This window comes from Aythya fuligula, chromosome 1 (assembly GCF_009819795.1).
Source record: "Aythya fuligula isolate bAytFul2 chromosome 1, bAytFul2.pri, whole genome shotgun sequence".
Lineage (NCBI taxonomy): Eukaryota > Metazoa > Chordata > Aves > Anseriformes > Anatidae > Aythya > Aythya fuligula.
Genome location: NC_045559.1, coordinates 80,966,522 through 80,985,152, shown reverse-complemented (window position 1 = coordinate 80,985,152; position 18,631 = coordinate 80,966,522). Strand labels below are relative to the sequence as shown.

Sequence of the window (18,631 nt, the reverse complement as noted above, 5' to 3'; positions counted from 1 at the left end):
ATTTTAAGCTGGGGCAGTGGATGGGGGGAGCTAATTAAGGGAGATGGCTGCTGAAGTATATGCTGAATCAGAAGGATTTCTGAGAAGAAATGCAAATGACTCAGGATGCTCTGGAAAAAAAAAAAATGGTCAGAAGGTCTTACTCAGCAGATATGAGCAGGAATCAGCCTGAAGGATGAAGAAGGAAGCTTTGCCTGGTTAGTCTGGCTGATAGCAAGTTTCTCAAACCAGGCTAGAAAGATGTGCTCGCATTCAGGGGGTTAGCGTGGAGGGCACACAGCATAGAGGTGGAGGATAGACAAGGCAGTGCAAAGAACAACGGAGAAGAACAATGTGGGAGAAGGTAAAGGGCAAGGGAGTGATGTAGTGGACATTTTAACAAATTATGGAGAAATACTGCCCCTAAACAGAATGGGGCATACATAGGTTGATTTCTTTACCAGGGAATTTCCTTTCCATCAGTTTCTGGAAAATCATCATGTCTTGTGTGCATTGAGCTAGTTTCACTTCTCCTTTTTCTATTGTGTGCAAAGACAGTGACTTTTCCATTATACAACAAGAAAAGCAGATGCAGGACGGCCTGGCCCCTTGAGATGTTCTTTGCTGCCTGCTTTTCTTCCTAACATCCTCTCACTTCTTTTCTTTGTCTTCATTCTGGGCCCTGCTGTTGCACTTATGTACACCTAAATGGTTGCTCTCAAATTTCATGTCAAGATTTCATAGAACAGTTTGCATTGGAAGAGACCCTAAAGACCACCCAGGTCCAACCTCCCTGCCATGGTAAGGGACACCTCCCACCAGCCCAGGTTGCTCAAAGCCCCATCCAGCCTGGCCTTGTACACCTCCAGGGATGGGGCATCCACAGCTTCTCTGGGCAACCTGTTCCAGTGCCTCACCACCCTCATAGTAAAGAATTTCTTCCTTATATCTAATCAAAACCTACCCTCTTTTAGTTTAAAGCCATTACTCGTCCTATCACTACACTCCCTGACAATGAGTCCCTCCACAGTAATCCTCTGTCTGCTCCTTATCCCCACCCAACTGCAACAGAATCACTGTTTCTAGGGGAAAAAGGCTTACTTCCTGGAAGGGTTTTAAGCTGTCCAAAAAAAGTGGGAAGTATGATCAGCAGACAAAGAAGAAAGTTACATTGTCTCTTCATGAGTGTTTTTGAGGCTGAAACACATCTCCAAGCACAGCTGACACATTTCAGATATAAATTCAGGATCTCGTTCTTGTGCTTATTAGGACACACTGGATTTTACTCAGACATCAGAAGATGACTCAAATGTGCCTGCTCAGCCGTAAAAGAAAAAGAAAAAGAAAAAGAAAAAGAAAAAGAAAAAGAAAAAGAAAAAGAAAATGAAAAGAAAATGGAAGAAAAAGAAAAAAAGAAAAAAGAAAAGTCAGTTAATTCTGCTCTCTGCAGAAAAAATGAAGCCTAATTAATATTGTACTAACCAGTCTGAAACCTTAGTAAAACAAACAAACAAAAAAGCAAAACCTTTTATTTCCCTTCCATTCCCCATCGTGTTCTGCCCTTCCCTTTCCACCTATGTTCCCCACCCCAGTACACCCAGGTCCTCCCACAATATCTGTATTTTCCCAAAGACTTATTTCATCTTAGCCCCACTCAGAAGTTCAAGGTACCTCCCACACTCCTAACTCCCACATACCCCTAAGTCTCAGCTCCTTCCTATCTGGTTTGCTCACCACGAATCCTTATCCTTTCTGAGGCTGTTGACTTGATGTAGTTGCTCTGGAGCCATGTGAGCACCCACACAGAAGGCAACAAAAGCATTAATGCTCTTTCTCATTTACCTCTCAATGAAATTTGAGTAAGGTAGTATGTGCAACCTTTCACCTCACAGCCAATTTCACCCAACTTAACAAGAAGGTCTGTTTAACAGCAGAGAAGACAGGACTCATTTCATGTGCCTTATTTCTTTTGAAAATCAAATTGATCCAGTTGGGCGAAATTTTAATTCACTGAACAAAGAGGATTTGGAATCCTAAAGCTGTGATCCCACACTTTCCCCCCCAAAAAAATCCCTTTTGAAGTTGAGCACAACTGTGGTGAAAACTGCAAGTAAGACATTTGTTACAGTGTGGTTAGAACTGAGGGGGTCAGCTGAGGGAACTAAGTTACCACAGGTAACTTATATCACAGGCACATCACACTGACAGCCCAAAGCCAATACATAAAATCACAGAATCACGGAATCACAAAATGGCTTGGGTTGCAAGGGACCTCAAGGACCATCTAGTTCCAACCCCCCAAGTTATAGGCAGGGATGCCACCCACTAGATCAGGTTTGCCAGGGCCCCATCCAGCCTGGTCTTGAACACCTCCAGAGGTGGGGCATCCACACCCTCTGTGGGCAACCTGTTCCAGTGCCTCGCCACCCTCTGAGTGAAGAAATACCTAGCACCTCAGAAGATTTGACAAAAGCAAAAGGAAGCTGACAGATCCAGGGGAATTATCAGTATGCATTCTTCAGTAAGCTGACCTTGCATACAAATGAAAAAAGTTGAAAGTAGCATGACCTCCGTGTAAAACCACAACAAGCAGAACTAGAAATCAGGACTGGCAATAAATCCTTTCCCACAGACACTAGAAGCAGAAAACTTTTCACATGTTTGAGGTTAAATGAAGATCAAGGTATAAAAAGAACAGTCAAAGAGAACAAGGACATTGAAACAAAGTTAAACGAATTATTTGCAGCAGCAATGGCAGTGGAAGAAACTGGAGAAAGTACCACAAAAGAGACCTGGTTTGGGGGGACTGAACCAAAAGACCTGTCCAAAAGAAAAGTGATTTTGGAAAAGGCATGGAATTAGCAGGTATGGACAAGATAATCCCAGGGGTTTCAAAGAAACTCAGAAGTGAAACAGTTGCTAATGGGAGTGGTTGATCTTTTGCTTTAAACTACCTTTTAATAAATAAATTACAGGATGGCAAAAAAACATGCCAAAGGGGAACAAAAAATCTAGGGAGATTTAGGAAATAAAGTTTTAATATCTGTAGTGGCCAAGTTAATAAAAATCATTAGAAAATAATAAAATTAACATAAATATATGTAAGTATGACCTACTTGGTAAGAATCAACATAACCTTTTTAAAGAGAAATCCTGCCTCTCATAGTTCTTTGAAGGGGTCAATGTCATATGAATAAGAATAATCTGGCTACTTGGATTTCAGGGGACTTCCAGTGAAATTCCTCAGCAAATATTTCTAAGGAAAATAGGCAGCTACAGGATAAGAAAGCAGATCTTTTCACAGTGAGCAAACAGCAAAAGTGGGTAGGAATAAATGGTCAGTTCCCTCAGTGGAGGGAAAGCACCTACAGAATTCTTACCAGGTCTGTAACAGGACACGTGCTAACATTTCCTTAAACAAAGTGGCAAAGAGGAATGAGATTACAAAGTCTGCTGATGATACCAAGTTGTTTGGGGCAGTAAAAGTAAGAGCCAGTTGCAAAGAATGACAGAAGGATGAGACCAAGTGACAGGGTGATAAAAGGGAAGAGAGAATCCAGAGTGGGTAAGCAATGCACTTTAGGGAAATGGGTAGTGAAACAATGCACTTTAGGAACAACCTCAACCCTAACTTCACACACAAAATGATGGGCTGAGGTGATTAATGCCACTCAAAGAAAAACTTATCAAAAATAATTTCAGAGGCAGACAAAAAAGCAAATCAAACACCAGGAATAGTGAAGAAAAAAAGCATAAAGATCCTCTTGGTCCTCCCTCCCTTCCCCAAGTCACCTCAGTACCTAGCTCTTTTCCTAGGGCAGAATTAGAGAGAATAAAGGGAGATAAAAGTCTTTGGAGTCAAGGGAAGTGCATAAAATGCCAGTGAAACATGGGGAGTGAGGCAGAGCATAGAGCAGCTAGTAAGGGATGACAGGTATCTAATTAAAGAGAGTCAGGCAATGGGATCTCCTGAGGGATTTGGCCATGGTTTAGTGGTTGATTTTGGTGGTAGGGACATGGTAGGACCAGATGGTCCTGGAGGTCTTTTCCAGCCTTAATGATTTTATGATCCTATGTTTTGGCTAGTTAGAGGAGCTCTAGCAATAAGCAATCCCATTGTCTACCAGGCTGCATGGAAGAGGCAGTATGCTGAAATTCTTACTGCAGAGGAGCCAAATTCCTCCAGCTCTTGGGTATCATGTGAGAGCAGTGCAGTCTGCTGGGATCTGACAAAGAGCCACCACATGCCCTTCTATAACATGGCTGATAACATTGGCCAGAGCTGCCTGCTGATGACAGAATCACAGAATATCCTGAGTTGGAAGAGATCATCAGATCCAATACCTGGCTGCACACAGGACTGCTCTAAAATAAAAACATATGTCTGAGAGCTCTGTCCAAATGCTTCTTGAACTCTGACAGGCTTACTGCCATTGTCACTGCCCTGGGGAGCCTGTTCCAGTGCCCGACCGCCCTCTGGGTGCAGACCCTTTCCCTAACCCCCAGCCTGACCCTCCCCTGTCCCAGCTCCATGCCGTTCCCTCTGGTCCTGTCGCTGTTCCCAGAGAGCAGAGCTCAGCGCCTGCCCCTCCACTCCCCTCTTGAGGGAGCTGCAGGCCACCAGGCCTCCCCTCAGTCTCCTCTTCTCAAGTCTGAACAAACCAGGTGACTTTCGCAGCTCCTCATACGTCTTGCCCTCTAGACCCTTAACCATCTTCATGGCCCTCCTTTGGACACCAAGTGGTTTATGTCCTTCTTCCATTATGGTGCCCAAAACTGCACACAGTGCTTGAGATGGTGACCTCAGTGCAGAGTACCTCAGGACAGTCACTTTGCTCAGCCAGCTAGCAATGCTGTCCTTGATGCACCCATGGATACAGTTGGCTCTTTTGGCTGCCAGGGCACTCTGCTGGTTCATATTGAGCTTGCCGTTGGACAAAACCCCAGATCCCTTTCCACAGGGCTGCTCTCCAGCCTCCCACCCCCTAGTCAGTCCATATAGCCAGGGTTGCCCTGTGCCAGGTGCAGAACCTGGCACCCGCTCTTGTTAAACCTGTGTTTGCTGTGACCAACATCTGCATTGTCTTTCAGGTGGTTTTCAGTACCTCCCAGAATAATCTTCTCCATAATTGTACCAGGCACTAAGGTGTGACTCTCAGGCATGTTGTTATCAGGATCTCCTTTCTTGCCCTTTTTGAAAGCTGGCACAACGTTTGTCAGCTTCCAGTTGACTGGGACCTCTTTCTCCATATTCTCCAGAAAAACAATTGAGAGAGGTCTCTTGATGAAGTCAGTCCAAGTGCCCTGAATGCTAATGTCAAAATATCCTTCTCTTTACCCTCTGTATCAGATGATCCTGGGGAAACCTTCAGATGCTGCAGTTCTGCTTTGTGGCACTCAGGGGTTCAACCATGTTCAGGAGTCTCCTCATGAGATAGACGGCAACACAGTCACATGGGGAAAGGCACCTTTTGTTCCTCTCCAGGTGTCTGCATCACCTACTTCTGCCACGCTAAGGCACTGAAGTCAGCATTGGCGTATTGAAAGGACCGCAAGTAAACAGCACTCCAGATGGCAGCCACCAGCATGGGACCCACTGTGGACTCAGGGTGAAGAGCCTCTCCCTTCCGTTGCTGAATCCCAGCAGGCGTGGTGCTGCTGGCTGGGATTTATATGCAGGGCAAAGTATTCCTTGCTGACTCACACCGGCCTGCAGCACTGTGGCTTGTGTATTTTAAACCCTGCCTCCAGTTCATATTTATTTATTTAGCATTTTAGGACCAGTAAGGAGCTGGTCTTTGAACAATGGGTGCAGCCTCTGCCCTTTCTGAGCTGAAGGGTTGCTGTCAGAATTCAGTGTGCCCCACAGCTTATCAAACCTCTTCATCAGACACCTCCTCAGACTCTGCTGGCCCATCACGGGACTCACCTCAGCACAGCCTAGTGCAAAAGTTGTGCTGTGAAATGATACAGGTTGAAGGTATTTTGTTCAAACCCTTCTCTAAGCACGGCTGCTTCTGAAGTTAGATCATGCTTCTCAGGGTACGTTCACTGCTTACAGAAACCCTGCCCCTATGCAATATATTACTTGAGGACTTTTTCTGTGCTTCTATCCAAAAAGCATGCAGCAGTAGTTTCAAAGCATGCTTTTGTACATATACCCATGGTATTGATTTCTACATTAGGTATTACTGACATCAGCCCCTAACTCTGGGCCAGACATGCAGCCTATCCTGCCATATCTCTAGCCCCATATCAAATGTTCTCCAAATAAAATGCCTTCCTACTGCTTTCCGAACTTCCCTGGCACTGCAGCTCCCTGGAGCTCAATTCCTTGTCTCTGCTACTAACCAAAGCAACCTTTTGTGTAGCAGTACTGATTTAGCATCTCCAAACATCCTTGAAAGTAGTTTTCATAACACCCTAATCAGTGTTCATGGACAAGTGCTTAGAATTCACTTCAGGAAGAAAAAAGGGAAAAAAAAAAAAAAAAAAGACACATACACCTATGTGTATACACCGGCAGACCACAAGAGGGGGTATGTGCCTCTCAGTTCCAAGCCCAACACGGTGCACAAGGGCACTGAAGTGCAGAGGATATTAGGACAACGTAACATTTCTGCATTTGGAAGATATAATTTCCATTACGGCCACACTGTCAAGTGAGATTAAGGAAAAAACGTTGAAACTGTGTTTTAGTAAGCTTGACCGGAGGCCAACTATATGTTGAGCTGCTCTTGGACAGAGGAAAGCACTAAAAAAAAAAAAAAAAAAAGCCAATAATACAACTCTGCAGTCACCCAAATCTGCTCTGGAATTTCAAAGCAGATTCATGAAATTCCTTGTGCTAGCGTTTTATGGTTGCTGATATCCTGCTCTTTTGACCTACTGGCCTGAGTGCCAACATCAAAACACCCTTTTCTTCACCGTCCATGTCAGATGATCCTGCAGACGCCTTCAGGTGCTGCAGTTCTGCTTTGCGGCTTGTTCTACATGCAGGTCTGGCCCTCACCTCCCCTCCAGCCCCCCTTATCACACACACACACACACACACACGCCTCCTTCAGACACTGAAGGTCTCCCCCGGCTAGGGGAGCCAACCCAGGAGTCAGCATGTTCTTGCTGACAGATGCCAGGCGTGATTTCTTTGCAGACAGCACTTCTCCATTTCTAGCCAGGTTCCATGTGGTGTTTGCCTTCATCCCCCTGCCCAAACTGATTGGAGCTCAGCTGGTCCCATGGAGAAGGTGTGGATGATAGCAGGGATCACCAGAAGACCTACAAAGAGGGGAATCAGCAGCAGGCAGCAGCACATTGTCACAGGTGAGACTGAGCTTGCAGTCCGTGGTGGCAGGTACTAACAACCCAGCCAGGCTTGTGCAGCAGGCTAGGAGTGCCAGGAAGCACCACACCCCCTCACATCCCTAGAGCACAGGGCTCTCTGCACAAAGGCTGCAAGATACAGGCAACCACTGCCTTCAGTGAATGCCTCTTCAAACTGCTTCAGATGTTTTAAAAATTCTGTTCCCTGTGAAAGCCAGCTGCCTCCACCCTGTCGTGTAGTACTGCTGCCATCTTATGACACCTAGGGAAAAAAAATGAAAGGCAGGCTATTGAAAGTTACCTGGCTAGCCTGCCCCAGACACAAGCAATGCCAGCAGTTCACCTTAGATTCCCAGCAGTGGCAGCTGGACAAACATAGCTCTGCTCTCAAGTCACTACAGACAGGCTGCTGATCGATCTTCCCAAGCTCATAGGCAGCTTAACTGAATCTTTTTCAGCAGCCTGAGTCTAGATAAGGACACAGAGTTATAGTTAATGGCAGTCAAAAAATAAACTATCAAACTAGAAGTGTACGGGCTGTTAATTGTGTTTTGCAATGTGCTTTTCCTGACTATCAACATGGACAAAGCTATTAACTTGGGCGAGACCCAACACAGTGTCTAGACTGAGAAACTATTGTTCACATAACATAACAAGCACCTACTGGCTTGCCTAGGCAATGAGACATTAAAATGTGTTAACTACAGAGGCCACACTGCTCTGCCCTTATTCATTAACAGCCCAGTTACACTCCCTCCTGGAGTTTTGTACGTTTATGCTGATTTAACAGGACAGATCACTTCAGATTCTGTTCCCCCGATCACTAAAGCTCACAAAGACTATGTTTTGCATGTGTGTTTGTGTGCTTAATTTGTTTTATTTCCTCCAATAGACATCTCTTCATCTCCGTTTCTTTAGGAGTCTACGTACAGCAAGAAAGTTTTGTAACATCTCAAAGGTTTGTGCTTGCAACCCGCATTGTGTGGCTACAGAAGGAACAGTTACTGCACAGCAGTGAGGCAAGTTTTAAATCACAGAATGTAAAACTAACAGGGCTAGGGGACAAAAGTTCACATCTCATCCCAACTACAACAGTTGCAAAAAAAAATAAAAAATAAAAGAGACAACCAATAACCACACAACACTGGGATCTTTGTATTATTATTATTTTATTATTTTTTTCCCAAACACTACTGTCTGCAGGAGCTCTTTCTATCCACTACAGCCCATTTCCCATTTGGAAAACATAAGCATGGACTTTCCTCCCTTTTGACCTCCACCCCTCTTAGATGGAGAGCCACATTTCCTAGCTGCCCAAAGACAGCAGTTGATCCATTGTGTTGAACATTATAAATGCACAGGAGACAGTGCTCAGATTCATAGAATGATTTGGGCTGGAAGGGACCTTAAAGATCATCCAGTTCTAAGCCTCCTGCCGTAGGCAGGGACACAGTGGCTGGTTCTTCATTGTTGCAGTTCTTGCCTTTGCCTTCTGGAGCCCAGGCCATGTGGCTGGAGCTCTTGTCTGTGAAGACTGAAGTAAAACGGTCATTAAGTACCTCAGCCTTCTCCCTATGCCTGGTGACCAGGTCTCCTATTTCCTCCCAGAGAGGGCCCACAATTTCCCTACTCTTCCTCTTATCACCAATGTACCCTTTCTAATTGCCCTTGATGTCCCTGGCCAAATTTAATTCTAAACAGGCTTTGGTTTAACCTGATCCCTGGCTGCTCAGACAATGTCTTTGCACCCCTCCCGTGCTACCTGTCCTTGCTTCCATTGTCTGTATGCCTTCTTTTTCTGTTTAAGCTTGGTCAGGAGCTCTGTGCTTACCCATGCAGGTCCCCTGGCATTTTTGCCCAGAGACCTGAGCGTATTTGCTTGATGTTGTGATTCGTATTAAAGGCCTGGCCTTAATCCTTCATCTAGAGAGCACTACTGTTTGCAACATCAGAGACTATGTCTGAAGCAGCCTGCATCCAGCAGAAGCTAGATTAGAAAAAGACACTGGCAACAGAAAAGATGGAAGATTCAGCCAGTCTGGTAACAGGCAAAGTAACTTCGCCAATAACGTACTGCCATAGCCAACTTTTCTACCATGCAGACCCAGGGGGAGGGAAAGCCTGTTCCTGGTGAAGGCCATTGAGAAAGGGAGAGGATTTGCACAGAACATGTCAAGGTGTTGCACTGCAGCAGGCCCTGATGTGTGGAAGGACATGGGGACCAGGAAGATCTCCAGAGAGATCAAAGCTCTCTTCCTCATGAACTGTTTTCCAATCGTCTACACTTCTCTACTCCGCAAGCACAATTATATCCCAGCACCTCCCATAGACAGACTTTACCTGAAACTCCTCTTACTGTGAAGAAGTAACTCCAGTCTTTTCACCTCTTCTCACTGCAAGTACCTGTTGTAAAGTTAGTTGAGCTTCACCATGGTACATGGATGGGACCCTTCACCTTCTCACTGCCAGGACCTACCCAGCCATTTATCCACCATATTCACTGAAAAGGGGTAACAGCTTTGCTCTTACATCTGAAGAAAGAGAGAGGTGTTTTTTCCAGGCCACCACAGATTCTGTTATAGTTGACGAACGGCACCAATGTTTACAGGCGCTATTAGAATATCTGTCTTTAAAAGAATATCTGGTTTAAAAGGTTAGGACTTCTCACCTTTACCCAGGCCACATGACTTCCATAATACTCTCAACGCAACCAGGCGCAGTACTTCATTGTCTGGCAGACAAGCACTGAGCGAGTGTGGCTGTGCACAAACAGATGGCTGTGAGTAGCCTTGACCAGACCAGAGACAGAAGAACGTCAGGGCCCTGGGCATATAAATCTATATCTTCTGGGCACCTGGCTGCCTGGACTCAGGTCGGTAATGCCCTACTCCTCCTATGCCTGCAAACTGTATCTATGCCTGGCCATGTACCCTGCTGGTCTGAACCCCCACCCCGACCTACTCCAATCTTCCTGTTTAGGTACCAAAGGACTATTCCTTTGTTGGTGAGGCCACTGCCCCTGCCTGCATTGCTGTGGCTCAGCTCCCAGCTTGCTCTCCTTTCAGAGCAACCTGCCCTCACTGCTCCCTGACAAAGGACCCACTGAGTTCATCTCTGCAGTCAGCAGGGACTGCTTCACATTTGCAAGTATTGTAAGAATGAATTTGGACAAGTATCTTCAGGGTGTAAAGCCTCTAATGTCTGAAATGCTAACCGGCAGGGCAACAAAGTTTTCTCACTTGCTAGTTTTATCCATATTCGCATCAAGCATATCTCCCTCCCTCCCTCCCTTCCTCACCCCCAGCCCCAGTCAAGCCTGTTTTCCGCGTTGTTTTTTGACCCCCACCGTTTGGAACAGCCACAGGTCATTGTTACATCCTTCTTCCAGGCACCTACTTGGCCCTGACAGAGACTGAACTTCGTTCACTCCTAGAGCTCTTCCTGTCCAGCCTGCAGGCCACAATGCACTTGCAGAAGAACAAGTAGGCCAGTGGCATCTTGCTGGAGACAACAATCTTCAATCTGCAGGGCTTCCAAAGCAACAACAATTTGACAACTTAGAAGACTCATGACATTCTTTTCCCCAACATTACTTGTTTAATTGCCATTTCACCAGTACATTTTATGCTTTATATACATGTATCTTTAATCTTTGCTTCTTTAGCTTTTCAAATACATAATATATTATCTTCAGAATACTAACTAAGACAACACAGAAGAGGCTCCTAGTTAGTTTTTAATTGGTGCTATAAACTTCCTCAGTTTGGGGAACTGATGTGTAGTTGAAATGACAGGACCTGACAATATAAGAGAGAAAAAAAAAAAAAAAAAAGCCAACCAGCAGAGTCCATGGCTTAGCTAGCAGACTATGGCCACCCACAGAGTCTGAGGAGACAGAGCTTAAGTACAATGAGACTGCAGGAGCAACTCTGAAGGTAGGGGGAAGCAGGGGGAACACCAAGAGAGCCAGGGGATCAGGATTAAATGACTACTTAAAATACATCCAAGAGCAGTCTGGTCCCCACTTCCACAAGTGGAACTGCAGCAGCTTTAGAGCGATTTTCAAGAAAAGTGTTGCTTCCCAGAGTGATGGTCTAGGTGAAACTTAGTCCCCAAAATGCCCTCATTGTAGCAAGAAGACAAAACAGACGACAGAGCTTAGCAAGTGCAAGGTACATACAACTTACTACTCCTTTAAAATACACATGAGGAAATCTTAGTCCCAAAGGGCAAAATTTACTTGCACAGGTGTGCTAGCAGAGAATATCCCAGTTTCAAAAGTGTTGCTGTTGGCTGAGTGTTGAAAATGGGAAGAAGTTGTCTAGAGAAGTACTTTAATGCTAGGGTTCTAGTAACTAGGTACTATAAAATGGTCATTGAAACCATCTTCCTGACTAGTGTTTTGGCTTATCAGCTAGCATGGAAGGGCTTGTGAAGTTTCTAGCCTGCCCATGGGCTTTGCCCAGGGTTATCAGCAGACTTACAAGCCAGATGACATCCACAGCTGCTGAAGTTGGAATAGTGTCCACATCAAAGGGCCTTCAGAAACTCTCCCAAAAGGAACAGGAGAAAGTAAGGGCCTTCTACCTCTAATTCTCTAAACCACATGGGAAGTAGAGGATTTTCAGGACATATTAAAAACATAAAAAATAAGCTTCCGAGTTACAGGAACCAGCTCACATCCCTAGAAAGTTATTCCTAGAATAAAAGCCACAAGGAACCCAGGTGGGATAATTTGGCCATCACAGTTCTCAAGGTTGAGCCTACTATACATTTCTTGCCCAAATGATATGTGACAGCTGAAAAGGGAAGAGTGACTGTCCCTTCACTGGAGAATAACCCACTGTCTCACCACAGCTCTTACTGTGGCATGGATGCACAATACTTGTAACACAGTGCAGTCACAAGTGCTGCTGGACAGATACAAGTCCAGGGCTCAGGATAGCAATGCAGGAACATGAAACGCTGAACGGTGGGATTACCTGGATGTCATCTAGTGCAAGTAACTACCAAATTATAAAGACAGGTTCTGTTTTCTTTTTAAAGCTATTTCCAGTTAAACAGCTCAATGGCAATGAGGCCTTTGCATGAAGGAACAGGGGAGAAGGGAGGAGTGAGAGAACTTTTTCCAGTGAACCTACAAGCCAAACAAAGAGTCTCGTGACGGGGAGCCCACCTGCAGTTACAGCATAGGGGCAGCAGATCTGCTCAAGGACTTGCATGACTCCTCCCCTTAAGAGCACAGGAACATCCAGCACTATAAAGAATTGCACCAAAGAAAGGAATAGTAGTGCATGCATGGGGAGGTTCACTCCTCACCACAGACATAATTAATCTAACAGGATTTTGTGTTGAGATTTAGGAGAAATATGACTTATCTCCTCACAGATTCCATTTACAAGCTCCAGCCAAATGCTGCAGCCCTCAGCACTGTAGGCCAAGATGCAGTGACTTGAGCTGCTATTGAAAGTAACTGCAAAAAGCAACAGGAAAAAAAAAAAAAAAAAAAGACAAAGAACCCAGAGGCACCTACCCAGCCTCCTCCTGTACCCACCTTCCTCAGGATTCTTGCTTTCCCTGTATGAAAAGATGGGGAAGAAGAGCTAGGATGTAGCATGCAACAGCCAAGTGGGTAGAAGAAATGAGGCTCCCCCTTCTCCTTGCCCGCCTTGTGAGGAGTCAGTATGTTCTCTTTAGGTTCAGTAGTTTCAATGTGGGGTCAAAAATAGTAAGTTTTGACTGAAGTGAAGACCTGGCTTAAAAAAAGGATTGTCCTGACTTGTTTCTGATTGAAGACTAGAGGGGTTTGTGCCCCCTGTGATTCCATCTGGTGCCTCTAGAGCCTCTTGGTCATCAGTTTGTTCCATTCCACTGCTTTGACCATTCAGAACTGGACCCAGTTGGACTGCTGAGGAGCCTGATTAGGAACAGCACTGAAAGAAAGATAGGACAATCAGAAGGAGCAACTCTAATAGGAATTCTTAACTCACTGCTCTTCCAGCACCCATGAGGAAGCCACCCTTCCTGTGCGGAGTTCCCTTCACCAGAGTTTACCTGGATGCAGTGCTGAAGTCTCCCCAGAGGTCTGCAGTAGCTGTGGCTGGTGCCTTGGATGCAGACACTGGAGCATCTAAGTCTAACAGGATATCTAAGACAGAAAAAGAAGAAAAATCTGTCAAGGGGAAACAAACAACAACAAAAAGACAGGCATTTAAACTGTCACCTGCATAAACTACCAGGTGCAGTGGCATCCAGCTCTCCCTCCAGGAGAAGGAAGCTAGAATTTTTAAGGACTGAGTTTGTTGTAACAGCAGCCCCTTTTACTAAATGTACACTGAGCCTCCAGCTCCTGCTGCAGGGGTACATTGTCGTCAAGAACCATTCAGTCTGCATCTTAGTGTATCAGCTAGCGCATTTGCAACATATTACCCCTTCCAAGTGGATTTAGGAATCAGATTCAGCCCAAGCACAGCAACCATAATAGTTATTAAACAGGCTTCTTCTGGTCAGTACAAATCATGCACTGCAGCCCAGTCCTCTTCAGGAGGTTACAGCTTCTTATCAGGTCTGTATACAGCACTGCTAATGTCTCTGAATTCACAGGAGTATCCTCAGCATTCAAGTTGCAGTCATACACTCAGTACAACACCTAAAAGACTGCAGCAATCTCTGTTACAGCCCAACTCCATTATGCTTTGCACCTTCTGGTCTTCGTACTAAAGCTACCTCCCTCCCTGTTCAACTCCTCTCAAGAAGTTCTTTTCCTGCACCTCTCAAAAACCACAGAACTATCTGCCTTTCCCTGTGGAAAGCAAATGACTGAGCACTATTTTCCTAAACACCCTATACAGCTCTGTCCGTGCCCCTAAAGCACACACAAGTTCAGAAGAATTCAAGTATTTAAACTTGATACCCAACCACCCAGGTCATTTTGACCAATTCATTTGGTTTTAGTTTCTCTTCTTGCAAGGAGAGCAGCTACAGTGCTATTCTCCCTGGCAAGGCTATCAAGCTGCTATTATTAAACAAACACGGATATCCTCAGGTCAAAGGAAGCAAAGCCCTCAGGGTACATCATGTTTCACAGGGCTTTTAACTGCACTTTTGACACTAGTTCCCTGCAGCTGGCCCATGTTCTATCTCTGCGCCTACTGGTGTCCAACAGACTATTTGTTCTGTGCTAATGTTTACCTGCACTGCTCGCATTACTGGATTTCAGCACGGGTGGCGGTGTGACTTGGTTGGCAACGGCTGTGGAAGAAGGAGGAGGGATGGGAGGGACTGCAATTTTGCCTCCTGGTGGAGGTGGAAGCAGGCTTAGGCCCCCTGATCCAGACACACGAGGCTTGGCTACTCCTCCTTTCTTTGTCGTCATGTTCTGTATAAAGAGGGAGGATAAGTGAGGAACAGTCTCCACCGGCATATCCAGAGAAAGAAGCTGAGTCAACTTCGCTCCTTACCCCAATGTTCAGTTTGATGGTCTGCCCTTCCTTGAACCCTAAATCTAATTTGGGACGCGTGTCAGCTTCCTGAGACTCCCTGGAGATCTCTGTCTCCTGCTTCACCCACCTAAAATGAAGAGAGGTAAACACAAGACACTGTGGCAAATGGAAGCAGAGCCTCAGAATAATGCATGATTCCTTTCCCCACTCTGCCAAAGAACTGTCATGCCTTGTCAAGCCAGCTATCTCACCACCCCCAGTGTAGTACAGCAAAAAGCTCAGAATACCACAAACCCAAGAGACTGTCTAACGCTGCACCTGTAGTGTCACAGGACTTAAGACTAACGGATCAGACCCTGCAGGACCCTCAGCTTGCAGTGTTTCATGATCATCCTGAGGAAACCTGCTCCAAGAGAACATGCACCACCACCCAACTCATTCCAGGAGCTAGAGGAAAAGCAGCAGTCCAGAAAAGCACAACTCACTTGAAGTGATCCTGCAAAGATACGTTGAAGTCAAAGGCATCACCACGGTCCGTGAAACCAATGCCTATAAATGCACTTCGTCCTAGCAAGGAGATGGAAGGAGTCATTGTAGGTGCCTTGCAAATTGACCCGTGTCCATTCACTCCAAAATCCTCCTGCTTCTCCTAAACCACTCTGTGCTACTTCCCTCTGACACATCTACAGCTGGACACAAGCAGCTCACAGAAAGTCATTGCTTCTGGCCTGTAAGATGCGCTTTTCTCACCATGTAGCACTCTCAGAAACTGAATGCTCCTCCCTGTACTCTGTGCAATGCACAGAACCCTTCTTGGTTAATCTTGCCTTCCTACCCCTCTAGACACCCTACCCAGACTTTTCAGCACTCCCCCCACTATCTCAATCCGCCAAACACACATGCAGCTCCAGGTATGCCTGATGAACGCAGACATGCACCAGCTCCATCCATCTCCTCCACCCCGGCACTTGGCATATACATGACCCCTCAACTTACCAGTCCCATCCTGAATCCGAATCACAAAGTAACGGCTGGAATCTGTCACCGTCTCCACTGCAATGCCAGGATATTGGTCTATGGGAGCCTGAGCAAACAGCTCCCCTAGAAACAAAGAAGCAGGTATTAACGAGAGCAAGATTCTTCTAATGCATGTCCAGAGCTACCACACAGAGATTTGAGCAGGCTTAGAGGCACAGATTCATAACTAGCAACCACAGTTACAGTCTTGCCAAACTACACACCTTCCCTTACCTGACACCTTATCTTCTAGTTTTATATATGCAGTTTTGCCTTTGGAGGTGACACGAAGTCGCCCTGTCCAGTCCGGATGGTCCAGTTTCCAGTCAGATGCCCTGAAAAGAGAAGCAACTGTTCACTGACCGTACTTCAACCTGTCCACTTCTGCGCATCCAGCTGAAGTCTCTGCTCCCAAACCTTCAATGCACACAGACTTATTCCCCTCCTCTTCTCAAACAATATTCCCCTCTCTTCTCAAGCAAGGTCTCGGCTCCTCTGTTGCTGCCAGTTTACACGCATAGCTCTGAGCAGCCTACCTTTCCACTGCATAAAGGGAATTAGACACTATCCAGAGAACATCAGCTCTGTGTTTTCCTTTGTAATATTGCAGAAGAGGGGAGACTGAAACCCAAGAACTCACTTGAAACCTTTAAACACGGAAAGCCCCTTATAATCATCAGGAAAATTCATCAATCTTCTGAAACATACCGAAAAGCCACTCCATTATTTTACCGTACTGTTGTGAAACAGCACCAGGTACCCCTGCACCTAGAGGCAGGTGGGTTACACACATCGTGCATGCAACCGTCCTGACTGCCCCGGCCAGGCCGGCCCCCCCCCCCCCCCCCTCCTCCTCCCCCCCCCCTCCTCCTCCTCCTCCTCCTCTTCTTCCTCCCGCCCCGCTGAAGGCCGAGCACCTGTATCCGCGGTTGGAGGTGCGCGGCGGGATGCGGTACACGCTGACATCGGGCTTGACGCAGAGCACGGACTCGTACTCCAGCTCGGCCGCCGCCATCTCGGAGCCGAGCCCGGCGCGGAGCGAAGGCTGGGAGCCTAGGAGCAAGGGGCACTTCCGACCGCCATCTTTGCTGAGGGCAGGCGCCGCCCCGCCGACGTTGGGAGCGGGCGGCCGGCGGGGAAGGCATCTTGCTGCGCCCGGCGGCCATCTTGGAACCGGTCCTGACACAGCAAGCGCGGCCGGCGCCATCTTGGCTCCTGGCAGCCCGCTCCGCCTGACGGGGCTCGGGGCGGCCATGTTTGGTGCGGGCAGGTGAAGCCGCGCCGGGCGCCATGCTGCGGGCGAGCTCCCGGGGCGCGGCGCTGGCCTCGGTGCTGGGCTCGGTACCGGGCTCGGCGCCGCGGAGCTGAGGCCGCCCGGGGGTGCGGCCCGTGGGCGGCACCGGCAGCTCCGTGCTGGGAAGCCCCGGGTCGGGGCGTGCTGAAGCAGAGCCCCCCGTGCTCCGAGCGGGGGCTCCGGGTGCCTTCTGTGCTCCCCGTCACGTTTTTAATTTGATAAGGACTAAAATGATGGTTTTTTAATAGCCACGGGCTTCCCAGTGAAGGTTTGGTGTCGAAGTCCTCTGCTGTGCAGTGGCCTGTGACTGAACAAGGCTCTCTAACAATCCTAAGTGTTCACTCTGAAAACTGGTAGAAAAGGTGTGAGGAAAGGTGTAAGAAAAGTTCAGGAACAAAGTTGTCTTTGTCCCCGCAGCCAGAGGCAGACATGGCATGGGCTAATTGCACCAGGAAGCAATTTAAGCTATCTGTGCAAGACAGGGAGTACAATTTATTGCCGAGTGCATAAAAACAAATAAATGAAACAACACCAAAATTGAAGAATATGTATACGTATATATGTATTTATTTTTCTGGTATGAAATGTGTTAATGCAGTGAGAGCTGAAACTGTGTCTGCAGATCTGTAGGAGGAGCAGGGTGGTAGCAGTCAAAGAAGCTGTCCTTGCACCCGGCCAAACATCCAACCAGCCCAGCATTGCACCTCTGACAGTGCCCAGTGCAAAGTAATTGAAACTCAGAAAGGGGGTTGTGTTGCTGATTCCATAGATCTGGTAAGTGAAACTGTTTTGAAGTCAATAACAGCAACAGACTTGGGTCATTAAGACCAATGGAATAGCATACTTGTAATTTAACTAGCATATGTAAATGTAACTGGCCTAGCTTTAAAAAAAAAATGGACAGCTACATGAATATATACACAGGAAAATGGATTGCTGGTGGGAGCTAAGTACCTGAACAGATGATGGAATTATGCAAATGTGCAACTTCTGTTTTCCCTTCACCTCTGCCAGCTTGTTCTGCTTCTCTGAAGTAGGAGGGAGAGGCTGACACATTGCCTTGTGGCAGATACTGATGCCCAGGGATCAGAGGTCCATGCCCTGCTGTGTGGGTGAAGAAAGGCTTTCCCCTGCCAGGCAGCACACAAGGACAGGCAGGTAGCTGCACAAGAAAAAGTGGGAATATATGGAGCCTATTCTTAATGCAAATGTGCCACAATGCAAAAGAAAGCTCTTCCTCCCCACTTACGGTATGCCAGTGTTGTATTGCTTGTCAGGCTGCCAGATTGAAGGCAAAGAGGTTAATGAGAGGCAAACCTTGGAGAAGAACAGAGCAGAGCTGTTTAAAGACAGTAAACAATACAGAATTACACTCTCCTAGTATAATAGACTAGCAAGCTGTAATGTAAGGGCTTTGTGGGACAGAAGTTTGGTGTGCATTAGTTAGCAATATTTTATAGACTTCGCTCCTCTGGATTCATCTAATTGCTTTTTTAAACCTGTTCATACTTTTGGTTACCAATAATCAGCCTTTAAACCATGAACCTAATCGTGCAAAATGTGAAAACGTGTTGGG

The 18,631-nt window shown here is 46.5% G+C and overlaps 1 protein-coding gene across 2 annotated transcripts; it reads right to left on the bottom strand.

The window, feature by feature from the left end:
- Positions 1-10,876: 10,876 nt before the first annotated feature.
- NECAP1 (NECAP endocytosis associated 1) lies at positions 10,877-16,856 on the bottom strand. 2 transcript variants are annotated; one of them, XM_032194894.1, is made up of 8 exons: positions 16,679-16,856; positions 15,996-16,096; positions 15,741-15,845; positions 15,230-15,311; positions 14,763-14,871; positions 14,494-14,680; positions 13,357-13,450; positions 10,877-13,235 (listed from the first exon to the last, which is right to left on the bottom strand). In XM_032194894.1, the coding sequence occupies exons 1-8, from the start codon at positions 16,774-16,776 to the stop codon at positions 13,187-13,189; spliced, it is 825 nt and encodes a 274-aa protein (XP_032050785.1). In that variant the 5' UTR covers positions 16,777-16,856; the 3' UTR covers positions 10,877-13,186. The 2 variants fall into 2 exon arrangements, with proteins under 2 accessions (XP_032050785.1, XP_032050795.1); XM_032194904.1 differs by lacking the exon at positions 16,679-16,856 and adding an exon at positions 16,402-16,458.
- Between the last annotated feature and the right edge of the window lie 1,775 nt (positions 16,857-18,631).

Bases quoted from the DNA above. Each gene is read 5' to 3' on its own strand.
- NECAP1 (XM_032194894.1), bottom strand. From the start codon at position 16,776: ATGGCGGCGGCCGAGCTGGAGTACGAGTCCGTGCTCTGCGTCAAGCCC. The intron at 15,846-15,995 runs GTAAGGGAAGGT...CTTTGTTTCTAG, and splicing joins ACTAGAAGATAAGGTGTCAG to GGGAGCTGTTTGCTCAGGCT. The intron at 14,872-15,229 runs GTGAGTTGTGCT...TCTTCATTTTAG, and splicing joins TCTTTGCAGGATCACTTCAA to GTGGGTGAAGCAGGAGACAG.